We start from the raw sequence: 25464 nt of genomic DNA on the forward strand, positions 1-25464 counted from the left end.
GGCTCCCCTCGCCGCGGGGCGCGTACAGGAGGGCGCCCGGCCCCGCCACGGCGCGTCCGCAGCGCGGAGGCCCCGAGCAACCCCGACGGGCCCCGCGCGCGGGGGGCGGGAGGAGCCCGGCACCCCCCGGGACCACCACCCCCCGCCCCGGGGCCGCCGCCCGCGCCCCGCCCGCGGCGGCGGCGCCACGCCCGCGGCGGCGCGCACACGCGCGGGGGACGCGGCGGCCGGGCCCGACCCCCGCCGGGGGACGCGGCGGCCCCCCGCGGCGAGGCCGGTGGGCGCGCGGCCCCGGTGCATCACGGTCGCCGCGCGCCGAGGGGGGTGCGCGTGGGAGGGGGGTGGGGGAGTCGCTCATCCCCTGCCCCGCCCCCCTCCCGCGGCCCCCCTCCCCCTCCCCGCCGGCCCGCGCCGGCTGCGGCCGGTTCCAGCCGGTGCCGCGCGGGCGGCGGGTCTCCGTGCGCGCGTGCCGCACGCTGCCCGCTGACGTCAGGCGCGTGTTGGCGCGCGGGCGGGCGGGCGCCGGGCGGAGGGCGGCGGCGGGGTGCTCTCGCTACGTACGTGTAGTGCTGCGGCTTCTCGGGCTGCGCCTGCAGCGCGCTGGCGGCGCTCGCCGGCCCGGCCGCGGCAGGGCCGCTCGCCACCGGGCCCTTGGACATGCCTGCTGCCTTCCGCTCCCACCGCCGCCGCTACCGCCGAGGAGACCTTTATTATTCACTCTGCGCGGTCCGCACGGAGGGCGCCGCGCGCAGGCGCCGCCGCCATTGCCGCCCCGGTGCGCGGGGCGGGGTGGGACTTGTAGTCCCGCCGCGCGCGCGCGCTCCTCCAACCCGGGACGCGGCTGATGCGGGCTTCCGGCGGGGGGGAACTACAACTCCCAGCGGCTCCCCGCGGCGGCGGGCCCGGACTTCCTGCCGCGCGGGGCCTGACGGGCGTTGTAGTCCGGGGCGGCGCGCGAGAGCGCCCCCAGGCGGCGGGGCCGGGGCCGAGCGCAGTCAAGGGCCGCATCCCGCCCATCGACGGGACCGGCCTCGGCGACGGGACCCGGCTGCCCCGGGGCCGCCTCAGCCCGGCGCCTCCAGGCCGGCACAGGCAGAGGAGGCCACGGTGTGGGACAGGCGCAGGTTTGGGGGCTCGGCGGCGGCGGGAGGCCGGGACGGAGAGGTTTGCGAGAGGATTAGGGAGTTATTTGTGGCACGCAGAATCACTTCCTTCCTACCCCCCCTCCCCCTTTCCTCTGCCGAGGGGAAGAAAACGTGGATGCTGGAGCACGGCGTCCCAGCCAAAGAGCTATTTTAGTATTGGCATCTCCCGTCGCCGCACGGCTTTCCCCACCCACAGGACGGCATGGTCCAGGAAGTGCCCGGGAGCAGCACCACAGTCCGGAGGAGGAGAGAGCCCCAGAGAGCAGCGTGGAGGGAGAGCCTACCTCTTTATAGGTGACACGAAACTCTTACGGGTTCTGGGTCATCAGAGGATTGCACACACATCTCCTCCTCCCCTGAGAGAAAATCCTTCCCTGAAAAAGCAGTCCCGAAGAATCTGGTGAATTCCCATGTGAAGAGCTTCCCCAGTAAATTAACTTCTCTCTCGGGGGAGGAAATGATATGACCTTCTTTTAATAGGACTTTGATCTCTTGGTTCAACACCTAACTGCTTTACTAACTCACTGGGATACTCCAGTGCTGTGGTAAAGGGCAGCAAGGATTTATAAGGCAAACACTTTTTTTTTTTCCAAACGTCGCCAGCATGCATGGGTTGATCAATGTTAATAATAAACTTTTAGGCCTTGTCTTTGTGCTGCGCATGTATCAGTGCAGCTGTTTTGGTAAGGGAAAAAACTTTTTAAATTATGATAATTTATACTGGTACAGCCTCTACTGTGGGCAGGTTTTTACTGAGGTAATTTAATAGCTTATTCCCCTGCATTTACAGGAATAAGTCATATGATATCAATACCTTCTTATTAATGTAACAACCCTCCACAGGGGGCTAAGTACTATAATTATGCAGCTCTTGTTGAAGTAGGACAACTTTTTGTATGTCTCTACATGTGTAGGTATTTAAGTTAATATCTACAAATACACACATACATATCTAACATAAAATCACAGTAACCGATGTACCTGCAGAAAGAAACCTCAATTATGAACTATTATCAGTGAAAACATTACTTTTTTCAGGTATGTTAAATACATCCTTGATAACTTCTACATAAGGCTTGCATGCTATAATGTTAGACACATTTCACGTTTTCATAATATGAATGACAATTAGTTACCAGACCATCATTCTATTCTTGATTGAATAAAATCTTGATCTATTTTTTTAATATTCAAAAATAATATTGTGAAAACATTTGACCTGTCTTTTACCTGCCTTTTAAAAATGAGTTAGCAATGAAATAGTAAAGAAAGATATCGCGTGAGCAGTAAGCTCTGTAGACCACCAATGTGCACTTCGTGCCCATGAATTTGGAAACCACTGATTCAAATCATTTTACACTGACGTTTTCTTGACAGTCTAGTACTGACACTATCTATTTCCTCCTCTAGTTCTGTTCTGTTTCATGGTGAGGAAAACTCAACATGTACAGTACTCTGCAAAGCAATAGAGAAATGTTTAGGATATGCCAGGTAAGCGTGCCTGGTTTCTATTTTACTTGTGTGTGCGTGCCTGTCTTTGTCAATATGTGTACATTTACTCTCTTCAGCTTTTGTGTCTATGCCTTTCCCTCATCCTCTGTTTTATATAACAGGATGCACAGCTTTTCTTTAGTCTCAATTCAAAGAGAACAAAAATCATCAAAAGTATCACTAAAATTAGAAACCTAAGCAGTCATCATTATAAAAACATAGAAGAGGAAATATCTAAGGAGCAGTGCATCTCAACTATTGGTAACAAACACTAAGCACTGGCCTCTTCACATTGTTAATAGCATAAAAAATAAGGTATATGCAGTTATCATTAGGAACATCAGTCTAGAATTCTTTTCCTAAACAGGACAGACAGACTAAAAGGGAATTCTTCTTCACTTTGGATCTCAATTTTCCAAAGCGTGTAAAATGCAAATGATCGTTAATATATACCTACCAAGTGATTCTATTGATATGCAGCTATTTGTCTCTGATAAATAATTAACATTTTTCTTTACAAGTATCAAAGAGGAAATTAACCTAAAATGAAGATCAGAGGGAGGGGAGATGTATAGAGAGATAATATCCTTACAGCAGACCCTACCCTGGGACACGTGACGATCCTGTCGCACCATATTGCTGCGCGTTTGCTTGACTTGCCAGGAACAGGCAAAGAAGCAAGACGCAAGCTCCATGCATGCGGAGTCACTGCGCCGCGGCGATCCTCGCAGGACGGCTTTGCCCTTCGCACCGGGTGTTGGGCCGAGAGACTTACGCATTTGAGGAGGATGCAAAACCTCGTGCAAAGTCTGCTTGGTTGCATCTGTGCTCTGGTTTGCAGGGCACGCAGATACCTTTAGGAGCGGTTGTTAAGCAGACGTTTATTTGTGTTTGGTGTGTGTTCTGCGTGCTACAACTGCGGGGCACTTGGGACCTGTTTTTCCTGATTGTGGTACCCTTCCCGTGGGGCAGGGAACTGCCTGCACGCCCAGCAGTTGTTACAGATATAATGAAGTAGTAACATATAGCCATAATTCTTAAGGCACAACTCTTAAGGTAGCAACATCACCCAAAAAGACACAGTCTTCCTTTTCACTTAATTGCTATTATCTTTGTAGATGTTTCCAATAGGGAACATGGATTCTAGCTTGCCACTTCCTCTTAACTTTGTAATAAGCCGTGGTGTTTGCGTTAAAGACAATCCATGAAGTCCATGGGAGTTTGGTTTCAGTAAGTGGCGAATGAAAGCACAGAGGGACACAGCCTCAACCTTGCAAATACTTATGAGCTCGCTTTCCAGCGGGACATGCGCACTTCCCCTGGTGACGTTCCCAGTTGGCTCAGATCAATGGCCAAACTCTTCTTGACTTTAGGAGGGTCACAAATCAGTAGGGCTGCCCCAATTCAGAATTAAATCCCATGACAAGTGTTTCCAGGCTGCAATATAGCTGTTATAATTAATAAAACAAGACACTAAATGCTACAAATATATTTATAGTATGTTACCCAATTAAACAAAGCCTATGTTGACCAGATGAGTGCTTTTTTAGGAACACGTAAAAACGATGCCACTTTTTTTTTTCCCCCCTTCAGTTCACACTATCTAGTGCTCGGGATGCTCGCGACCTGAAAAAAAAAAAATCACCACAAAACCGGACGCTACGAAGCGTCGCTTGCGAGAAACACGACAGACACGACCGCCCGCCAGCCGGGCGCTGAGCGACGCGCGGAAGCTACGGCGGCGCCAGGCCCCGGGCGCGCCGGGAGCTTCTTGCCCGAGGGACGCTGCTCGCCGCTGCCTGGGCGCTGGGGCTGCCTGGGCGAGGTAGGCACGGGCTGCAGCGAGGGGCCGGGGGCCTCGCACCCCCCCGCCCGGCTCGGCCCCGCGGGCCCCGGCGCCTGGCCCCCGGCCCTCGGCGCTGGTGCCCCCCCGCGCAGCCTCCGCCACACGCCCTCCTCCGCGCGTCTCCGCACGAAATGCCAGAAAAGGCGCTTTCTGGCGCGGGGCGGGGGGGGGGGGGGGGCGCGGAGCCCCCCCCAGCGCCAGCGTCGCCCGCCCGGGGGAGCCCGGAGGGAACCCGCCGCCCCGCCGCACCCCGCCGCCGCTCGCCCCGCTCCTATTGACTTCCATTGTGGAGCTTTGCAACAAAGGGTAGGATCCAAACCGTGCCCCTTTTCGTCCAATCAGCGCGCAGAGCGTTCGCCCGCCGCTGATTGGCTCCTTCTCACTTCACAGTGCCCAATCAGGCGGCTACTTTAACAACCAATCAGCGGCCGAGCATGTGCCCAATCAGCGCCGAGAAACCGGAGCACGGCCTTTGTGTCTTGTGACGCCACGGCGCCGGCGGAGGTCCCGGCCAATGGAAAGGCGCGCTGTTTCCAGGCATTGTGAGGTCACCGCGCCGTGTGCCGCCCCCGCTATAAAATGCGGGTCCCCGCGGCGGGGAGGGCGCAGTGAGGGGGTAGTTGGCTGTGGAGCGGGTCGTAGCGGGAGCAGCGCAGGCTTCAGCGCGCACGGATACCGGCACCGGCGCTTCCTTCTTCTCCGAAAGGTGAGTGGCGGCCGCCGGGCGCGATCGGCAGCGGGCGACGGTGCTATGCGGCCCTTGGCCGTCTTCTTTCCCCCTTGGCGGACAGGCCGGGCCTTGCCTACGTGCCTGGAGTCACGACTGTTCCCCCTCCCCCCTCTCCTCCGGGGCGGCCTGAGAGGAAGAGGAGGCGGTGTGACTCAGTCCACTTCCCCCGGGGAGGGGAGCGGCCGGGCCGCGCCACGACGCGAAGCGGGGGTGTGAGGGGGCCGTGACTCCTCCTTCTCCTCCCGGGGGAGGCCGCTGGCCGCCTGCCTGCCCCGACGGCGGGGGAGGGGGGCAGCCCGCCGGCATCTGCCGCCTCTGGGGCTTGAGGGGATTGTGGTGGGGGAAGGGATTCGGATTCTTATCGCTGGGCCGGGCCTGGCGATCGTGCTGCCGCGGGGGTCGGGCGAACTGGGCCGTGTGTCACGCGTGCCTGTCTCCGTAGATAAGTGAAGAAAAATGGCCCGTACAAAGCAGACCGCCCGCAAGTCCACTGGGGGGAAGGCTCCGCGCAAGCAGCTGGCCACTAAGGCGGCCCGGAAAAGCGCCCCCTCTACTGGCGGCGTCAAGAAGCCTCACCGCTACAGGTAAGGCCGCCGGGACGGCCTGGCCCGGCCCGGCCCTGCCCGGCGCCGCCCCCATCCCGGCTCACGCCGCTCCCTCCTTCCTCCTCCCAGGCCGGGCACCGTGGCGCTCCGCGAGATCCGCCGTTACCAGAAGTCCACGGAGCTGCTGATCCGCAAGCTGCCCTTCCAGCGGCTGGTCAGGGAAATCGCCCAGGACTTCAAAACAGACTTGAGGTTCCAGAGTGCAGCCATTGGTGCACTGCAGGTATTGCTGGCAGCCCGCTGGGCCTCGACACTTGCGGCACGGAGTGTGCCTCGCTGAGGGTTGCTAATGACGTTTCTTCTTGTGCTCTTGAAACAGGAGGCCAGCGAAGCATATCTGGTGGGTCTGTTTGAAGACACAAACCTGTGCGCCATCCATGCCAAGAGAGTCACCATCATGCCCAAAGATATCCAGTTGGCTCGCAGGATACGGGGGGAGAGGGCTTAAGTGAAGGCTGTTTTTATGGTGTTTTGTAGTAAATTCTGTAAAATACTTTGGTTTTAATTTGTGACTTTTTTGTAAGAAATTGTTTATAATATGTTGCATTTGTACTTAAGTCATTCCATCTTTCACTCAGGATGAATGCTAAAAGTGACTGTTCACATAAACCTCAGTGATGTGAGCCTTGTTGCTCAGGAGTGACAAGTTGCTAATATGCAGAAGGGATGGGTGATCTTTCTTGCTTCTCATGCATGTTTCTGTATGTTAATGACTTGTTGGGTAGCTAAACTTGTAAGGTACTAGAATTGATATAAATGTGTACAGGGTCCTTTTGCAATAAAACTGGTTATGACTTGATCCAAGTGTTTAACAATTGGGGCTGTTAGTCTGACCATACATCACTGTGATCAAATGTGGACTTTTTCAGAGGGTGAAACTACAAGTCTTAACCACAGTGTAACTTACAGTTTCCTAAAAACGTAAACCTGGCAGCTATAGAATACACTATGTGCATTTATAATAGCTATTTTATATATTGTAGTGTCAACATTTTTAAATTAAATGTTTTACATTCACATGTGAGGAGTCTTTGTCATTTGGTTTGTATGGGCTTGAAGAAGCTTATTCCTTCTGCTCCAGTATGTTAGCAGTAGATGCATGTAATACTGGAATGCTGCTGTGGCAACATAGTCTGCCAACAAAATGGAGAACTTGTTGCTCTCTAGGAGTGTTTCCTTAGTTTGAGTCATCTTGAGCTAGGCCAGTAAGAGCAGAGCTGAACCCTACAGTACAGCTGTGGGGAAGAGTGATATTCTTGACAGGCCTAGGCTAGGCAATTTTTTTTTTTAAAGTGTAACTGCTTATCTCTCTTAGGGCTGGGCATAAAGAGCTAGAACTAAGTTGTGTGTGTTTCATGTTTCTTTTTTTAATCCTCTTCCTTTCCATCCTTACAATGGGGGAAGCTTATTGGAAGTCTTTTGACTGCTCTGCATGAAACAAAGGCACCAGCTCTTGCTCTGGTTAAGTCTCCACTGTGAGGAGACCTCAGGTGCTCAGGCAGTGTGTGTGCAGCTGCTGGTCTGAAACCCTGCCCTCTGCCTCTCCTATGTTTCTGTGGGAGCAGAACACTGTGGGTATTGTATTAACTTGGTCTTAATCACGTGCTAGAAGTACAAGATAGCATGCACTAATTATACAACCTGAAAGCCTACAGGCTTGGAGAGGTTGACTTAGCTCTCTCTAAGAGTCTCATTTTTTATCTCAGTTTTTCTGACTGAACAGGATTATACACCAACCTTTACTTTGGAATATTCCTTCAGGCTTTCTGCTAACACAGCTCTGGTTTTCTTAATAGTGCCTCTGGGAACAGCTTTACCTAATTTAGCTGAGGTAAAGGAAAGCTGCTGCTCAGACTACATTGAAATAGAGGTAATTAACATTTAAAGAGCTAGGCCAGCTATCCTCAGCCCTTAAAAAAGGGGGATACACTAGTGAGGCTAAAGTTGGAACAGAAATAGCATGGGGAAGTAGCTGAAGTTAGTCCATTTTGATTTATTTCAATGAAATTTAAAGCTCTCTGGAAAAAGTGACATTTTAGGAGGAAAAAGCAGTAGTTTGTACAAAAGAGAGTGGACACAGTAAATCAACATGGGCCTTTTGTGTAATTAAGACAGGATGCATTTAAAGCCCTTCCTTCCACAAGGCTGCCCTGACTAGTTTAAAAATACCAGTTCATAAGAGTCGGAACCTGCATCTTATTCCAAGACGGCTGCTGTCAGGATTGCCATGTTTCGGACTAAGGCTGGGCTGTGGACAGGGCTGGGTCACCAGGGTGCTGGGAGGAAGCTCATGGCTAGAGCCACTGCTCTCCCTTATCAGACAAACCACTCAGTGTGTTTAAATCCTGCAGCTGGAGAAACAAGCACTTATTACCACTCACTCTTACACAATTTCCTCAACACCCTTTCCTACTCTGGTCCCAGAGGTACTTGAAACATGCACCACCACATTAATACCATCATTGCATCTGCCACATAGCTACTAAAAATGTTTAAAGCCTAAATCTTAAATCATTTTTAAACATGTTTTCTCACTTACAAACCCATAGGGAAAAAGAATTCATTGCATCTAAATTGTAAACTAAATTGGTTTAAAGGGCTAGATCAAAGTTAAGCAAAGACGATGCTATTATCATCTTAGCAACTTTATTTGACACACTTGAGAGCTGGTTTAACATCTTCACTGCAAAACATCCTTGCTGCACAGGCTTCAACAAGTCACTTAGTACCTCTGCACTATCTGTAAAATGTGGATAACGGATACCTCAAAGGTACCGGAAAGAAATCTGAGCGACTCGGCTAGCGTGAATGGAACCGCAAGATGCGTCTCAGCACTTCCCAGCCACTGGTCTCAAAATACAGTAATAAGGCAGGTATGTCCAGCTGACAGGTACAACCTGTCAAGGAACCATCTGGCAGCAACACCTGTTAGCCCACCAGAAACCTGAGGATCACTGGTGGCCTGAGGGGCCATGTAATTTGGGAAACACGGCCAAAAATGTATTTAGGCAAGTTAAAAATAGGAATTCCAAGTGATGGAACTTGTTAATGGTTGGTTTGGTTCTAAATTGCATTAGCAGGCTAGGCTCCTGGTGGAAAAGTATGTTTTAAAATAACATCCCTCGAAAACAAAGTTTCCTCCAAGTAGTTAGTGGAAACAATGAAACATCTGGGTATGCCTAGAAGCTGTTTCTTAAAATAAAATCATTGTCTAGCGATTCTAAAAAAAAGCAGAAAACTAACAAAAAAAAATTAAGTTAGATCTTGCATGTGGTAGAATGGAATAGCAATTCTTGGCATTCCATACTTTTACTGTAATTATATCTGAAGAAATAAAATGTTCCCTTACCAATTCTCTTGATAATTTCCTCACATTCTTGCTCAGAATTCGATTCAAACACTAGACAGTCAAATGTGCTCCCTTCAGGGCTCTCTGGGGAAACGCTAAATATGGAAACACATACATTAGCAGGCAAAAAGAAATCCAGTACTTAGCAGTGACACTGGAAGCCAGGCAGCGTCTTAGCAGCATCTTGTAATCACATAAGCAACAGCGCAGCTCATCTGGATGGACTTTAGCTTTTCTAAGACCCACAGCCTTCAAATCTCAAGTCAAATCTCAACCCTGCTACACATATTGTACCATGTGCTGGCTAAATCTTTACTGGCAATGCATTTGAGGGCCACTCACGCCACGTCCAGCTCAAAGCCCTTCGAGGCAGTAAGCAGACAGGTCATTCAGACACTGCTCTGGGTGAGCGGTCTTCGCATGGGACCCCCGCTTGTGGGGTCAGCTCTGCATCACGCAGAAAAGACCAGCGACTCGCCCCTGCTCAATGCAGCATCTGCTTCTCGCCGCTGCACTTCCGTTTCCTCGACACCCGTTTTAGATCATGCACGAACACATGCTCCATAGCCACGCGTCCCTTGTCTGGGCATCCCGGCCAGGCTTAGCCCACAAGCAACACTTACTTACACAACGCAGAAGGCAAATAAATTGCTGCTGCCCAAGTGGCGTCCCACACAGGAGATCTCTGGATAGGGGTAGCGGAACAGGACCTACGCAGGGAATCGGAGGGAGAGTGTGTTAAGGCAAGGCTGCAGTGGGCCTGGCTGTGGATCCGGTTCATCCCTGGAGCTGGTCCTGCCACTGAATTTTGGACAGGGGTGATGCACAGCTGCTTGGGGCGGGGGGGGGGGGGGGGGGGTGGGAACCGACTTTGCAACAAGCAGAGCAACCACAGGTACAAACCAGACCAGTCCTCTTCCCCCACTGCTATGCGAATCCGAAGCTCAATGTGCTCCCTACAAGCCAGAAACAAGCAAAAGGAAAGTCTGACGGTGTTGATCCTCCACATCACTCGGCCAGTCGGCGCCAGACCACGTGTCTCGCTGGGTCAGTATCTCTGCAACAGCACCTACTCAGCTGCTCCCTTAAGCAGCTGTTGGGAAGCAGCATGCACAGAGCTACCCCGGACCCGCAGCCCGTGATGGACAGCGTGGGGACTGTCTGACATCGCCCGGCTCAGGAAAGCGTGTTCAGCCCCCGTGGATTACAACCCTGCCTAACACCATGCCCAGGCGCTGCCCTGCATCCACCTCCCCGCACACCGTGGCCACCTGAACAGTCAAGGTCCCAGCCCGACTGGGAGAGTTTCGGCTAACCTCAGGCATCACTCTCTCACCTTGGAAGAAGTCTTCTCTTGGATGAGGACTTCTGTTTCCCTCACATCAAATAAAACCTCCTGAATGGGGAAAAAGAAAAAAAAAGAAAAAGAAAAGAAAATCATAAAAGCCCTAATCATTGCAGCTTTTAAGCTTTATTTTTAATAAGACATTTGCTGGAGAATGATTATTCGAGAGCAGAGGTAATGAATCTCATCTGAAACACAGTTTTTCAAGGAGTTTCCTGTTGCTCGTGGCAAAATCCACAGATGGAAAGGGGAGATAGGGGCTGCACATTAACAGACTCTCCCTCTCCCTCCGGAGAGCTCCCAGCACCCAGTTCGGAGCTGCACTCTGCTCTGTGCTGCCCTTTTCGTCAACATCCAGCACCCTCATGTTTGGACCTTTTTGTGAACGACCACACGAAGGCTCAGCAACAGCGATCCGAGCCCAAAAGTGCTTTTGAACCCTGGTCCAGCCTCCCCATGCTTTTTCACTGCTTTCCTGCATGTTGGGCTTTTTTTTTTTTCTTCTTCTTTTTCTTTCCATAATGTACTTTCCTATTCTGCCTGCAAAGATGCTTCTAAATAGAAAAATCACAAGGGCGAGGGGTGTCAGCTACTCAGCCAGGCCCAACAAATCTGGAGCCAGCAAGGAAAAAAAAAAAAAAGCACCAGGCAGGGTAAATATTTCCCTGCAATTTTCTCATTGAGGTGCTCCCGGCACTGCCGAGCGAAACGCCGGAGCTTGCTGCACAGCGGCACCAAGCTCAGATGGTGTAAAAATAGTTATAAATACAGTTGGGGCGGATTTTCCTTTTAGGCAGGCTTCGGTTTCTCTCCCTCTCCCCCTCTGCCCTCCATCTGCGCCCACACACGAGCACACACAGATCTGTTCCGCCTGGGCTCGTCGGACCCAATCGCTCACTTATTATTCAGCTTTTCTATAGCCTTCCACGGGGACACAGCACTTACAGCTGCCGCAGGGCCAGACAAACAGCCTAATCCCTTCCCGTGGCGTCTACATGAAAGGGGAGGGTCAGCTCCGACACAAGAATATTAAAAACAACCTGGAGAGGAGACTGTTTTGCCTGGCCTCGTGGTTTGTGGATTTACCCAGCTCCAAATGCTTTTTTCCCCAGTCTCTCTGATGCCTCTCTGTCCTGAGGTTTCCCTGCCCAGGACGGCCAGGTCCATCCCCTCACTGCTCTGCCCCAACTTGTCCCCCACCGGCCACCTGGTCCCGCACCACCCCGTGACCGCTTGCCCCGCTCCTGGGGCTGAAGATGAAGAACTTGGAAATTTGGGAACCCTTGGTGCTAAACCTGCTGCCACCAGCCCCAAAGAGCTGCAGACCCTCTCAGCGCGTCCCCGTCGCTCACCCGTGCTGGCAACCTCCTCTCCAACACGGCGGGGATGCCCTGCTCCAGCACCTCCTTGCCACTGTCCTGGAAAGGGAGCGGGGAGGAGGCAATAACCCATGAGCACGTAAAGAGAAACTCAGAAGAGATGACAACCCCCCCAGGCACATCCCTGCCCCATCTCCTCACCTTCCCGACGCTGGTCCAGCCCAGGTACCGCAGGTTGTAGAGCAGCCTGGGGAGAAAGGGCTCAGGGCGTCAGCGCAAGGGCCCCACGCGTCCTCCCGCTTCGTGCTGGGTGAGATGTTCAGGACCTGCCACCACCCCCAGGCCCATGGGGCAGCTTTGGCCCCGCAGCCCCGAGCGGAGGGGGTAAAGCAGGACAGCGCGGGCCCAGGGCTGCCCCGACACCAGGACCCGCAGCCCGGGGGCCCCCTGCAGCGCCGGCCCTACCTGCCCCCCTGCAGCTGCCGCGGCTCCCGCTCCGCCGCGCGCCGGGGGCCGTGCTGGAGCTGGAAGCCGGGCTCTTTCTCCTTCAGCACCTTCAGGTAGGGCAGCAGGGGCCCGAAGACCTCTCCGTCGTGCCACCGCCACCGCAGCAGGCGCAAGCTCAGCGGCTCGCCCTTCAGCTTCTGCAGTGCCGCGCCGGCCTGGGGGAGAGGAAGGGGAGGGGAGGAGGACGAGGGGAGGAAGATGCCCACCCTCCTGTGCCCACCTACCTGCCCGCTGTACGCGTTCCGCAGGGAGCAGCCGTTGATCTCGTCAAGGACGTCGCCAGCCAGCACCACCTCGTCCACCTCCGCCTGGCTCTCGGGGAGCACCTCGGTGACAAAGACGCGTCCGTCCACGTACCTGGGGGTGCAACCAAGCCCTGGCTCAGCCTCCGGGACTGCCCACCCGGGGGGGTCCCCCCAACCCTTTTGGACCATCATGTTTCACCTATGCATCAAGGCAGGGAAAAGCAACCCCATGGACAGGAACGCCTACGAGGAGAAGAGCATCCAGTGCGCCGAGACACAGCCCCAGCCCTATCTCCAATCTTCTCACAGTGGTATTTATCATCTCCCCCTTTTTTGGGTTTTGAGTGTCTCCATCTCCAGAAGCCAGGAGTGCCTCGAACAGCCACGACCACCCGCCCACTGCTGGGAAGCAGAGAGGGGGACGGAGGGCTCCTACCTGAGCACCATCCCCAGCGCCCGGCACGGGACCGTCTCGTACGTGACGCACACCTGGAAGAGAGCGGCCACTCAGAGTGGCCTCCGGCAGCGGCCCCCAGATGAGGATCGCCTGCTCCCTCTTCAGGGATGGGGAGGGGGCACGGGGACCCCTCACCCACGGTCTGGCGCTGAAGGAGAAGCTGGAGAATCGCTGCCAAATTGGGCCGTTGGGAACCAACAGCCTCTGCACAGGGGTGTGAGGCCGGTCCCCAGAGCCACCGATGGGCCCAGCCCATCTTGCTTTCCAAGAAGGCCATTTTCGAGCTATACCAACATCCTAATTCGCCAGGATTGGGCTGGGCTCAGCCTCTGGAAAGACAAATCTGCTGGACAGAAGTGATCCCAAAGCCAGAAGCAACTGCAAGCCAGGAGAACATAGCTTCCTCTCCCAAAGACGCCGTCGTTTCCACCACCGCTTACTGTCACATCGCGTTAGTCAGGGACCCGAAATGTGGCCAGTTCGGCTGGGAGCCGTTGGGGTTGGAAACGCGTGAAACTCAGCAGGAGCCGCAGCTTTGCAGCAGCACCGCCGCTCAGCCCCTCTCGCGCCAGGTTTTGACCGTCACCAGCCCAAAAGCCAGCCCGAGCCGGCTGCACGCGCAGGTCTCGCTTCCCGAGAACGCGGCCAAAACGAACAGCAACGGGGCGGCTTTTAGGGTTTCTTTTTAACCACCCCAGGGGCAACGGAGAGAGACTGTTCCTTTTTTAAGGACATGGGAGCATCCCTGCCATTCGTGGCCTCTTTGTAGAGGAAAAGCACAGCTATTCAGTGGAGCAAAAGCAAGAATGAAGCCAACGGATCCGCATTCTGCGTCAGCCCTGAAAAATGGGACTTTGGGGCAAAAAGGGGAAGAGGAACACAGGAAGACTTCATGGGTGTCAGTGGTTTAGGCTTCGGTCTCATTCATTTTTTCCCCTTGGGAGCGATCCCAGGGTCTGCTACTGGCGACGGGGCAGGCAGAGCAGCCCTGGCGGGACCCAGCCTCAGGTGCTGAACGGAGCGCCGGCAGCAGAGGCGGCTCCGCTCCTGTCGGCGAACCGGAGCCCGCTTACAACGTCCGACCGCCCATGGCCGGAGAACTGCTGGGCAACCTCTCCAAAACGAATTATTTGTTCTTTTCCTAATTTAAGTTTTCAGCCAGGGCCGGCCCAGATGGCAGAAGGATGGATCCCACCCCGGCTCCTGCTCTGCTGACGCGTCGGGAGGGACGAACGAGGTCTTACCGGCAGCAGCCAGCTTTCATCCAAGAAACTGCAATTCTGCAAACAAAGAAGAGCGTCGCAGTTGCTCCCCGCGAGGACGGGAACTAGGACTTTGTGCAAGCAGCTCTGCAGGGACCCACAGAGCCCCATTAGAGCTGCCACCCAGGCCGATTTATCACCGTACCTGCAGATCCAGGGAGAAATTCATCTCTGTCACCACCAGCATTAGCGAGAGGAATGGCTCTGTAGAGGGAGAAGGGGGACGGGGACCGAGAGCCGACGTCACTGCCGGGCTCGGAGCCACGCGCTCCCTAAGACCCAAGTGGCAGGGACGTGGGAGAGGTCCACATAATCAAAGCAGTTTTCAGCGTAGCTAATGAGACCCTGGGGTGCAGTCCCCGAGGGGACTCTGCTGGCGCAGTCAGCGCTCGCGGTGACGCGAGAAGGAAAAGACGGAGAACCTGGTTCCCGCAATCCTCTCTGCAACACCTCTGCGTCCCGCCGAGCTCGCGGACTAGCCCTCGGCCCGCGATCCCCTCCGGATCGTTGCACGGCCCGAACCGACGAGGCGGCGGAGCAGAGCCGCAGCCAGAGCAGCTCCTGGCCCGCGGGCCATCCACCAGCGCTCGAGCCCAGAAAGGGACGGGCCCGCTGCTGAAGAGCTGCCCGGAGCTGCCCCCGCCCCGCGGCTCCCGCGGCCGGCATCCGAGCGGGAATCGCGGCCTCGCTAGACCGCATCTTTCCTGGGCCGGGAAGAGGGCTCGTAGCAAACACTGCTGACGAGCAACTTTCTCTCCATTTGTCCTCTTGAACGCAAGGCTGCCTGCCCTCTCCTGCGCTAATGTTGCAATTATACCGAAGGATATTTGTAATCCGGTCATGCACTGAGAGCCCGGGGTGATTTATAAGCCATCTAGGTACAATTTTAACATGGAGTTATTTATCATAATCAAAAGATTAAAGGCTTTCACCCTGTTGCGGTCCCCCAAGGAGCGGGGCTGCGGATGGAGCTACGCAGCGCAGCAAAGGCCATGCGGACGCTCCTGGAGCCGGCAACCCGCCCGGACCGGACCCCTCGCGCAGGACCGAGGCCTGGGGTCTGGGCTGCGAAGGGCTCTGCTCGCCAGCCGGACTGCTGGGGTTTGCTTAAATTAGCACCCTCATTAAAAAGAAATAACACGGAAGACACGCAAGAAGCAGTTTTCCCATGATAATCCCATGATAGCAAACCAACCTTAGATTGATCCAGTGTTTAAATATTTACATCTCCTTTTCCATCACTGCGGCAGTGTATTTAGATTTTAGCACTTAGTTTGGCTTAGAAAATCGCATCAGACTGTTTCGCTTCCTTCCCTGCGCTAGCCCAGTGCCGTAGCACCCGGGACGTTCGCTCCAGGGCGGTTTAGGTCCAAACGAGACTCCGTTGGTTGGATTTAACAAGAGTCATATGAACCACACAGCCGGGTGAGAGGATGGTGGGCAAGGACCATGCCCTCGGAGGAGGCGCCTGCTGGCAGCCGGCTGCCCCCGCTGAGGCTCCATGGTGGCCCTTGGGGACAAGGGACGGCCGGGATGGCCCTGCCACCAGCACTGCCAGATGCACCTGCTGGTATGAACCCGGCCAGGCCGGCGGTGTCGTGCTGGGACTGTCTTCACCCTCATAAAAACACATCTCACAGGAAAGACTCTGCAGGCTTCTCCCAAATCAGGTACCCAGGACAGTGGCCGAGCAACCATTTCGGCATGGATCCAGGAGGAAATCCCTGCAGCCCCGCCAGGGTTTGGCTTTCAGACCCAGAGCAAACCCTCCGCCATCCCGGCTCTGCATGGTTTCTGGGAGACACTACTGAGTTTTGGAAGAAGACTCGGTCTTACCCATGAGCTCTTCATTGCCGAGGATGGAGGTCACAGGATCATAAAACTGAAACACAGCGAAAAGCCACGATTAAGTCACCGTTTTGTTTCATGTCGGACCACGGAGAGCTGCTCACACACACGTCTGAGACCGTGCCAGCGGCAGAGGCAGCGACACGGTAACCGGTGCTTTCTGCTCGACCTGCCAAAGCCCGAGACACGTCGAAGCCTGCTCACGGGAGCAGCCCGGTCACCCGCTCCCGGCCAAGGAGAGGCACCTACATTCAGGCACAAACCCCAGCGCCCAGCCCCGTCTCCCCAGCCTCCGCTCTCCTTGCCCGTCGCACCTCCAGGAGCCGGGGCGTCCCCGCAAGCTGCTGCACGGCCGCCGCCAGGAGCTTCCCGTTGAGAGCCAAGCGCAAGAAGTACCGGCCGCGGCCCTGCGCCGTCAGCACTTTCGCGCAGGTCCTGGCTTTTTCTATGCCGATGGACAGAGCGGTCGGGCTGCGCAGGGAGAGGAAAAGCAGTTACAGGCTTAAACCTTGTCTCCCCTGGAGGAGACTTGTCCGTCACTGCTCCGGGGTGGATCAGGCATGGGCAGAGCCGAGCGCGATGCAGCCCGTGTCATCCCGAGCCCAGCGCGCTGCCACGGCTCGGTTTTGCCCACGCGGGACGCTCCCGTCGCGCCCGGCCCCTGCCAGCCGCCGCTCACCTGCTGCCTGCAGCCCGCGGCGGCAGCCGCTCCAGCCAGTGCCAGTAGTCGCGTCTCCCGAAGCCCAGCAGCGGCTCTGCAGGAGAAAAAGCACCCGAGGCCCTTCGGCGAGGGCGGCGGGGCGACGCGGTGCCCCCAGCGGTGCCCCCGCAGCCCCTTCCCTCCCTGCCGCGGCCAGGCGGGAAGCAGCGCTCACGTTTCAGTCCCTTGCGGAGGACGGTCTCCAGCAGCTGGCAGAAGGAGGCGAGGTGCGGCGAGGTGTCCGTGCAGGGGCCACTGCCATGCCGGAGCCGCAGCACGCCGGCTGCAGCATGCCGGCGGGAGGGAGCAGGCTCAGCACCCCATGGGCGCCCCGGCCGTGACGGGGGTCCCAGGGGAACAGCTCCGCACGCAGCCCCCCCCCCCCGGTTCCCCCCAGGACAAGGGGCATCGCCGCGAGCAGCTCTCCCGAGAATGAGACCGAACGCTGGCCATTAGGGAAGAGAAGCAAAATCCTCCTTCAAGAGAGGCGGATCAGCCCAGGGAGCAGAGCCCAGGGAGTTTCTCTGGCCCTGCGACCGCTTCCACCTTTCCCTGGGGGTTGCCGATGCCGCCGGAGGTGTCCGAGAGCCCCGAGGCAGGAGGAGTCGTACCCCGGCTGGGCCCACAAGGGCTGGGGACCTGCCAGCACGCTCAGCCAGCCCCGGGGCCACGAGGAGCATCCAATACCGGCGCCATCCGAATGGCAAAGCCAGACACCCCTAAGGAAGGGGGTCCCTCATGCCCACCGCCTCCAGCGAGGGGCAGGGAGGAGGACCAAAGCCTCCTGCCCCAATGCCACGGCCCCGGCAGGCAGCCGGAGGCAGCACCTGGCCCCCAAGAGAGCAGGCGGCCGCTCGCCCAGGATGAAATTCAGGATAAACTTCCTTAAAGCAATGCACCAGGCGCAGCGAGCGCAAACGCAAACACTGAGTCATGCTCGGCGCCTGGCCCTGCCGCGACGCCCCGCCACGGCTCCGGGGCCCCCCTTGCCAGGCTGCGGCCCTGCGAGGCAAACCTGGGGCTCGCGGGGCTTTTTGGGTAGCACAGACCAGGTTTTTGCTGGTTTTCGGAGAGGCGCTGGGTAGGGATTTACTTCCATGGGCCGTGGGCTGCCAAGGACGCTGGGAGAGGAATGGGTGCAGGGGAGGCCGCAGCGGGCGCAGGAGGAGCCCTTCCCTCTCCACCTGCCGACGCCGGACACCTGAGCATCCCGGGCAGCTCCAGAGGCGGAGAAGCAACCAGGCAGCACCCTTGGTGGTACTTCAAGGGGGGAAACACCCAACCGCCCAAGGAACGAGCTACCTGCAGGTCCTCCCCGCTCCACCTGCTGCGCCTCGGGATCAGGTTTTTTGGCGTTTCCCTGCCATTCCCCGCACGGCTGCGAGGGCGCGGGTGCCTCCGCGGGCGCGGGGAGCCAGGCGCCTCCCGCGGGTGCTCCGCGCTCTCGTTTCATTTCGCTGCCCTCTGCGCGCCCCGTGCTGCAGCGAGCAGCCGCGGGGCTGCAGGCAGCGCCGGGCACCCCGGGACTGCCCGGGCCCGGCCCCGCCGCGGCCCCGCTCACCTCTGAGGGCGCCGAGCAGCGGCTCCTTCCCGGCCATGCTCCGCGCTCCGCTCCGCTCCGCTCCGCTCCTCCCGGCTCCCGGCGGGGCGGCACCGGCCGCGCTCCCCGCCCCGCCCCGCCCCGCCCGGGCTCCGCGGAGCGCGACCCGGCCCGGCTCGGATATTGCCATACACAGCTATCGACACGTGTGTCTATCCATACGTACCTATCCATATATAACACAGGCACTGGCATATATACACACAAATATAACACATTGACATAGATATACATATATATCTGCACTATCTATAAAACACTGGCATATATCTATATGCATATATATACACACTTATGTAACACAGACACTATATATAACTACTCATAAATAGTTATATATACACACTTATATAAACAGACACCATATACAGATACATAATAGAAACACTATTGTATATATATAGTATATTCGTGCATATATAAAAACCCCACCGACATTGGCATCTATATATATACACATATGTATCTATACGTAGATGTCTATACATATATACATGTATATAACACAGACATTGGTATGTATACACACACACCTATACACACACAATACGTATATACATATATATACACACTATCACAGGCATTGGCATAATAATATAGACACATACATATCTATAGCTATACACACACACATATATATATACATATATATATGTAAGAGCACCATTTCAAAGGCGGAAGCCAAGGGTATCTATGGCCCATATCTGCCCCCCGAAGCTGTTCGCAGCACACGGGGCTGCGCGCCGAGCCCCCGCCCCGGCCCCCGCGCCGCGGGTTCGAGCCCGCCCGCCCGCCCGCCCGCCCGCCCGCCGGCGGGAGGGAGGGGGGGGACGGGGGCTGCCGGGCCGCGGCTCGCGTTTTGCCTTCGCGGTGTCTTCCGTAAAAAGCAGCGCGCCTGTCCGATTTCTCCTGGGGGGACCCCAACCCCCCGGGCTTGTCGCTGACGAGTGGAAGCCAAGATGCCGGACGGGGGGGTTAATTACAGAAAAATGCCGCCTGCGGCCGGCCCCAACCGAGCGAACCGCCCGGGGCGGAACACGCCGGGCCGGGCCGGGCGCCGCCGGGGCGGGGGCGGGGGCGGAGGCGCCGCCGGGCGGAGCGGCCATGGCGGCGGCGGCGGCGGCGGCGGCGCGGGCCTACGGGGAGGCCTTCGGCGGGGGGGCGCCGGGCCTGGCCGCCTGGGCCCCCGGCAGGGTGAACCTCATCGGCGAGCACACCGACTACAACGGCGGCTTCGTGCTGCCCATGGTAAGGGCCGCGGGCGGGCGCCCCGTGCAGCGCCGAGCACCGCGGCCCCCCGCCGCCCCGTGCAGCGCCGAGCACCGCGGCCCCCCGCCGCCCCGTGCAGCGCCGAGCACTGCGCCCCCCCCGCCGGCCCCCGCCGCCCCGTGCAGCGCCGAGCACCGCGGCCCCCCGGGGGATCCTGCCTCTTCCCCAGCCCGGGGAGCCGCAGCTTCCGCCTCCGCCGCGGCCCGAGCGACGCTGCACCCCGGGCCCCGGCTCGCCCCCGCTGCAAGTGCCCCCTTCCCCGGGTGCTCCCTGCTTCCAGTGCTCCGTGCCTGCCGGCGCCTCTTGCGGGCTCCCCCCATGATCTCCTCCTAGGATCCCCACGGGATGCCCCCAACTGTCTCCTGGGATCCCCCATCATAATCTCCCCAGGGTATCCTGCCAGGATCCTCCCCAGCATCCTCACGGGTTTCCCCCTCCGGATGTCCCAGGAACCTCCAGGATGCCACCCCCATGACCCCTTCTGGATCCCCCCGCAATCGCCCTTACAATCCCCCAGGATCCCTCCCCAGTCCTCTGGGTTCTTCTCCATGATGCCCCAAAGTCCCCCCTTCCCCAGGATCCCCCAGGATGCCCCCTGGGATCACTAGGGATCAGGGCTATCGGGGTGGAGCGCCCCATAGGCCGGCTCCTAAATCAGTGCTGGAGGGACGCGATTCCCCCTCCCCATGGGCTCCCCGGCCCCGTGCGCCCCTACGGCATGTCCGGGGGCTGAAAGCCGCTCTCGGAGACCTGCCCCGGCAGAGATGAGTCAAAGCCGCTGGGTTTCCTCCCCTGCGTTTGCTCCCCGGGGAAGTCCCCGCTCAGTCCTAAGTCAGGGCTAGAGCAGATTATTCCGAGGCCCGGCAGCGTGGGAAAAGGTCAGATGAAAGCCTGCGTGGGGCTTCCTGTGGGCCAGGAAACTCCCCAGGGCCCCTCGCGAGCTCATCACGGGCTGTCCGCCCGCCACCGAGCGAAACCCCTGCGGCCGGCTCACCCGCAGCCCTGGGCAGCCAGTGCTCGGGCACTGAGCTGGGGCGGTCGGTCGCGACATTTTGTTGTGACAAACCTTTGACTGATGGTTTGTGGAGTTAGGTAGCCAGAAGGTTAAATCCTGCAACAACCCGGAGAGCAGCGTGTGGTGGGGGCTGGCAGCTCTGTGGGGGCAGAGTTAAGGGTAAACTCTTGTTGGGTGTCATCAGCTATGGGTTAAAGCAGCCGAGATGTGACCCTCTCCTGCACTCAGCGGGATGGCAGAGCGTGGGAAACACCCTTTCCTGGGGGAATCGGGGGGTCGGGGCTGGCGCTTGCCCCCACGCTGCTGCAGGGCTGAGCCCACCTCCCCCCCCAGGCCCTGCAGCTGGGGACTGTGCTGGTGGGGTCGCCCACGCAGGACGGCGTCATCTCCATCCTCACCACCGCCGAGGGGGCAGACGAGCCCAGGATGGTGCGGTTCCCGGTGCCGAGCCACGGCAGCCCTCTGAGCCCGGGGCAGCCTCGCTGGGCCAACTACGTCAAGGGGGTGATCCAGCACTACCGGGGTAAGGCCTCGGCCGCTCCGGGGGCCGCGCGGGAGCCCCCGTCGCGCGGGACGCTGCAGGGTGCAACGCTCTCGGCGCGGGGGCCCTTTGCACGCTGGTGCAATCCTGCAGCTGCTGCAGCGGGAGAAATAGAAATTGCAGGCTCACGGCCTCGCTCCTCCTCTCTGCTCCCGCAGCTGGGCCCCTGCCAGGCTTCAACGCTGTGATAGCCAGCGACGTCCCCCTCGGCGGCGGCCTCTCCAGCTCGGCCTCTCTGGAAGTAGCCACTTACACCTTCCTCCAGCAGCTCTGCCCAGGTAACGCGGCAGCCGCCCCGGCTCCCCCCAGTACGTCTCCGTTCCCGAGGCAGAGCACGGGGCACCTTGAGCGAGCTCCTCGGGTGACACCGCTGCCCGGGTGGGTTGCGACCTCCCGCCGCAGCCGCAGCCGGTGCCGGGGTGGCTGCAGGGGCTCCTCCGGCTCCCTGGTGCAGGGCCCTGACCCTGGGCATGTCGGGAAAGCCGCAGGACAGCTCCTCGGGCCGGCTGGGGAGATGACAGCCAGCTTTTTCCCGCGCTCTGTGTCCCAGAAAACAGAGGGATAGCCCAAGGCTGCGTCTGAGACAGCAGCGTTGTATTCCCCATCCAGCCTGGATGCCGTCGGAGAGCGCGGCTCAGCTGCCGTGCGCTGGTGCAGCCGCAGGCAGGGACTGGATTTCACACTCTGTCCAGCTCGTGCTTTAACGGAGCCCCGTTCTGAGGCCGCATGTGCTGCGCTCAGCGTCACCCAGGCCGCAATTTCCCTATGTCTCACCGAACCGAAAATCCTGGAGAGGGAGAGAAGTGAGAGCCGCGCAGCTCGGAGGGGACGGCTCAGCCGCCTGACACCTCTGGCGGCTGGCAGCTTCTCGCAGCTGCTCCGCCGAGTCTTTTCATCCAGCGGCTGCTTTTCACCCTCTTCGGTGGACAGCCGTGAAAACGAGCCGCCGCTTCTGCGCTCGTTCCCCCCGCTCCAGGGCGAGGGGTGAACATCCCGCAGCTGCTAACCTGGGTCTCTCCCATCTGGCACAGATGACGGCGATTTAGAGGCCAAGGCGTTGGCGTGCCAGAAAGCTGAGCACACTTTTGCTGGCATGCCCTGCGGGATCATGGACCAGTTCATATCCGTGATGGGCAAGGAAGGGCACGCGCTGCTCATCGACTGCAGGTCAGGACCGAGCCCCGAGCGCTAACGAACCCTCATTGGGCGTTTGCCTGTGAGCATCCTAACTGATGTTTGGGACCTGCTGTCTCTTAGCTGTGAAGTAAGTGCAGCCACAGGAGCGCAGAGGGGGTTTAACCCTGCATCCAGGTCAAAATCTCATCGCAGGGTTGGGACTAGGCCCAGGCGTCCCGATTCCTCCTTGTGCATCCTCTAAATGACAGTCTGCACATGGCTGAGCTGGCCTTCCTGCAAAGTCTTTAGGGTCTAATATGGGATTAATAATCCTAAATCACATGGGCTTTGCCCCGCAGAGGCACCAGCTGCCTACCACGTGGCAGCCCAGCTTGCAGCAGGAGGCTGCGCCGTGGCCTCACCCAGGTAGCTGGAGAAAGCAGGGGAAACCCACCGTCCTGCACACACGGCCCACTCTGCGCTCTCGTTCCAGGTCCCTGGAGACCGTCCTTGTACCACTGACCGACGCCAGCTTGGCCGTCCTCGTCACCAACTCCAACGTGCGGCACACGCTGACGGGAAGCGAGTACCCCAGCCGCCGGCGTCAGTGCGAGGAGGCTGCTGCAGCTCTGGGCAGGGCCAGCCTGCGGGACGCCACCATGGCCGAGTTGGAAGGTGGGTCTGGATCTCCCTGGGCTTCTTGGGCTCCTTGGGCTCCTTGGAGCGGCAGGAGCTGGTGCCCCGAGGTGTGGGGTGAGACCGCAGGGCAGTGCCCAGAGACGGGGTGGGCGGGTGTGTGCCCTGGCGACGGAAGCGTGATGCTGCTGGAGGTGGGTGGAGAAGCTGGATGGGGCCACGTCCCGTGGACCTGAGCAGCTTCACTGCAGGCGTCTTCACGTCTCTGCAGCGGCCAGGGAGCAGCTGAGCGAGGAGGTTTACCGGCGAGCCAGGCACGTCATTGGGGAAATCGAGCGCACGGTCCAGGCAGCGCAAGCGCTCCAGGCCAGGGACTACCGGACGTTTGGGAGGCTGATGGTGGAGAGTCACAACTCCCTCAGGTGAGGAGGTGCCAGCCCCTTGGGCAGGGCAGGCTGCGTCGGGGGCACGGGGATCGGCTCACTGTGACATTTGACTTGTCTGCGCCCTGCGATGTGACACCCGGGAGCCCAAATGGGGCAGCCGGAGCAATACCCTGCCTGGCATCCGGACTGGAGGTCTCATCTCTCCAGGGATGACTACGAAGTCAGCTGCCTGGAGCTGGATGAGCTGGTAGCGGCGGCCCTGGAGGTCGACGGGGTTTATGGCAGCAGGATGACGGGGGGAGGCTTCGGCGGCTGCACCGTGACTCTGCTGGAGGCTGGGGCTGCAGAGAGGGCCCAGCAGCACATCAAGGTAGGCAAGAGCCTGCTGTCCTCCGGCCGCCAAGCCCTCGTGCTTGGCCTCCCTGCTAATGCGGAGCTCCGGTTCTCCTTAGCGAGAGCAGGGGGAAACAGGCTTGCAGCGGGACAAGTGCCCCATCCAGCGATGAGCAGGGATATCGCCAGGTTTGTTGAGGACACTAAGCTCTTTCAGGCCATTAAACACCAAGGTGGTGGCAGAGAACTGCAGAAGGCCCTAACTCAGCTGAGTACGTGAGCCCAAAGGCACCGGGGAGCTTCGCTGGAGCTGGGGAAAACTAATCTAAGCCCAGTGTTTGCAATGTTGAACTTGATGCTGGCGCTTAAAGCTCAGGAAAGATCTTAGTGCTGTCATCAAATGTCCCTGGAAATCGGCAGCTCAGTGTGCACTGATGGCCGGAAAGGACAGCAAAATCGGGGGGTGTCAGCAGGAGGGGGCTGCAAACAAGGCAGAGCCTTGTTTTGCTGCTGTGTGAGATGGGGGTGCGCCCACCCATAGCGCAGTTAAAAAAGGGGCAGAGGAAGGTAAGGGGAGTGATCAAGGGAGTGGAGCAGCTGTCCTAGGAGGAGAGAGTAAAAGGGCTGGGCTGCTCCGGCTTGAAAAGGAGGAGGGAGGCTGGAGCCCCCCCAGAGGGAGGGGAAGAGGAAACGTGATCAAGACTTACAAGATCACGAAGACGGTGGTGAAGGTGACTGTCCTTCAAATCCTCCCAAACAAAAACTCATGGTCATTGCATGAGTTAGTTAGGAGAGCTGTTAAAAGCAGAGTAACAAAAGTACTTCCCAGAGCCAGTAGCAAATTCCCTGCTGTCACGGGACACTGGGGAGGTATGCAGCATCGGCAGGTCCAAAAGGACTTAAAAAAAAAAAAAAAGGCATGGAGAGCCTTAAAGGGCTACTGAGGGGCCTGTTCAGGGGTGTATCCTATAGCACCCCCGATCCGATGATGTGGATGCAAGAGGTATATGAAGGGGCACAGGGGCAGGATTGCACACTTTCCCTAAAGAGCATCGCCCAGGGCCGATGTTGGAGATGCTGCTGGGCTGCAGATGCACCACCGGGCTGCCCAGCAGGGCATTTCTTCCAGGCCTGTTTGGCAGGTCCTATGTGCCAGCGGCCAACCTGAACGAAGCCTCGTGGCCTGGCCCCTTGCTGCAGCGTGGTACAGACCTGGATTGCCAACGCTTGAAACTCCTTTTGTCTCCTAGGGGAAATACAGCGGCACAGCAACCTTCTACATCACCAAACCTTCCGATGGGGCGAAGGCACAGCTCCTCTAGAGAAGCACCTACCTTTTCTGGGCTGGGATCATCTCTGATGAAATCAAGGCAGCTGCTTTCCTCGCTCCGCAGGGGAATCAATTTGTGTCTGCATCATCTGTCTAATAAAAACTAAACGTTTGCACAGCAGTTCTGCCTCCTGCCCGAGCCACCTCAGCCCAGAGCTGTGACACCAATGTAACTTGGGAGCTTTTCTCAAAGGAGACAACTCCACTTCACAGTGGTGTAACTAAGCACCTGCAGGGACATGGCATAGCAGTGCCTCCGCGGAGCTGCAATCACTCGAGGGGATGGTGGTGGAGGAGTGGCAGGCACTGACTGCTTGCCAGAAGGCCCTACTTGTGTGTCCCCTTGTGGCACATGTCCCTCATCTGCTAGTGCAGCTGGAGATATGAGG

General features: G+C 57.9%; 4 protein-coding genes and 1 long non-coding RNA gene across 11 annotated transcripts in view; 3 read left to right on the forward strand and 2 right to left on the reverse strand.

Moving 5' to 3' along the window:
* The window catches only part of UNK (unk zinc finger), a 43672-nt gene extending 42954 nt beyond the window's left edge, over positions 1-718 (reverse strand). For all 6 annotated transcript variants that reach the window (XM_067308280.1, XM_067308277.1, XM_067308279.1 and 3 more), the window contains exon 1: positions 562-718. In XM_067308280.1, coding sequence (XP_067164381.1) covers positions 562-659 — 98 coding nt within the window. In that variant the 5' untranslated portion in view covers positions 660-718. The remainder of the gene's footprint in view (positions 1-561) is intronic.
* A 296-nt stretch (positions 719-1014) lies between these two features.
* LOC136993670 (uncharacterized) lies at positions 1015-4640 on the forward strand. Its single transcript, XR_010886069.1, has 3 exons — positions 1015-1439; positions 2556-2636; positions 3158-4640. It is a non-coding gene; the product is annotated as an uncharacterized lncRNA (long non-coding RNA).
* Positions 4641-5079: 439 nt separating this feature from the next.
* On the forward strand, positions 5080-6834 carry H3-3B (H3.3 histone B). Of its 2 annotated transcripts, XM_013941879.2 has the most exons (4): positions 5080-5188; positions 5655-5796; positions 5887-6040; positions 6137-6834. In XM_013941879.2, the coding sequence occupies exons 2-4, from the start codon at positions 5669-5671 to the stop codon at positions 6263-6265; spliced, it is 411 nt and encodes a 136-aa protein (XP_013797333.1). In that variant the 5' UTR covers positions 5080-5188; positions 5655-5668; the 3' UTR covers positions 6266-6834. The 2 variants fall into 2 exon arrangements, with proteins under 2 accessions (XP_013797333.1, XP_067164383.1); XM_067308282.1 differs by lacking the exon at positions 5080-5188 and having other exon boundaries at positions 5195-5796.
* A 956-nt stretch (positions 6835-7790) lies between these two features.
* On the reverse strand, positions 7791-18447 carry LOC106483839 (uncharacterized). The gene is made up of 16 exons (XM_067308627.1): positions 18411-18447; positions 17025-17132; positions 16829-16904; positions 16464-16620; positions 16138-16183; positions 14447-14505; positions 14284-14319; positions 13019-13071; positions 12562-12694; positions 12296-12492; positions 12032-12077; positions 11864-11929; positions 10503-10562; positions 9794-9876; positions 9167-9261; positions 7791-8168 (listed from the first exon to the last, which is right to left on the reverse strand). Exons 1-16 carry the CDS (start codon positions 18445-18447, stop codon positions 8134-8136), a joined length of 1287 nt encoding a protein of 428 aa, XP_067164728.1. The 3' UTR covers positions 7791-8133.
* A 1106-nt stretch (positions 18448-19553) lies between these two features.
* On the forward strand, positions 19554-25196 carry GALK1 (galactokinase 1). The gene is made up of 8 exons (XM_067308628.1): positions 19554-19697; positions 21067-21256; positions 21433-21552; positions 22306-22441; positions 22884-23065; positions 23298-23448; positions 23620-23782; positions 24996-25196. Exons 1-8 carry the CDS (start codon positions 19554-19556, stop codon positions 25065-25067), a joined length of 1158 nt encoding a protein of 385 aa, XP_067164729.1. The 3' UTR covers positions 25068-25196.
* The last annotated feature ends 268 nt before the right edge of the window (positions 25197-25464 follow it).

Source organism: Apteryx mantelli, chromosome 19 (assembly GCF_036417845.1).
Source record: "Apteryx mantelli isolate bAptMan1 chromosome 19, bAptMan1.hap1, whole genome shotgun sequence".
Lineage (NCBI taxonomy): Eukaryota > Metazoa > Chordata > Aves > Apterygiformes > Apterygidae > Apteryx > Apteryx mantelli.

What these genes read in the sequence shown, in the direction of transcription:
- LOC106483839 (XM_067308627.1), bottom strand. Translation starts at nt 18,447, where the DNA reads ATGGCCGGGAAGGAGCCGCTGCTCGGCGCCCTCAGAG. An exon ending in CCGCGGGCTGCAGGCAGCAG is followed by an intron (nt 16,621 to 16,828) that starts GTGAGCGGCGGC and finishes CTCCCTGCGCAG; the next exon opens with CCCGACCGCTCTGTCCATCG. An exon ending in AGAGGAGGTTGCCAGCACGG is followed by an intron (nt 10,563 to 11,863) that starts GTGAGCGACGGG and finishes TTCCCCATTCAG; the next exon opens with GAGGTTTTATTTGATGTGAG.
- H3-3B (XM_013941879.2), top strand. Translation starts at nt 5,669, where the DNA reads ATGGCCCGTACAAAGCAGACCGCCCGCAAGTCCACTGGGGGGAAGGCT. An exon ending in AAGAAGCCTCACCGCTACAG is followed by an intron (nt 5,797 to 5,886) that starts GTAAGGCCGCCG and finishes TCCTCCTCCCAG; the next exon opens with GCCGGGCACCGTGGCGCTCC. An exon ending in CAGCCATTGGTGCACTGCAG is followed by an intron (nt 6,041 to 6,136) that starts GTATTGCTGGCA and finishes CTCTTGAAACAG; the next exon opens with GAGGCCAGCGAAGCATATCT.
- GALK1 (XM_067308628.1), top strand. Translation starts at nt 19,554, where the DNA reads ATGGCGGCGGCGGCGGCGGCGGCGGCGCGGGCCTACGGGGAGGCCTTC. An exon ending in GCGCTGCTCATCGACTGCAG is followed by an intron (nt 22,442 to 22,883) that starts GTCAGGACCGAG and finishes CTCTCGTTCCAG; the next exon opens with GTCCCTGGAGACCGTCCTTG. An exon ending in CACCATGGCCGAGTTGGAAG is followed by an intron (nt 23,066 to 23,297) that starts GTGGGTCTGGAT and finishes ACGTCTCTGCAG; the next exon opens with CGGCCAGGGAGCAGCTGAGC.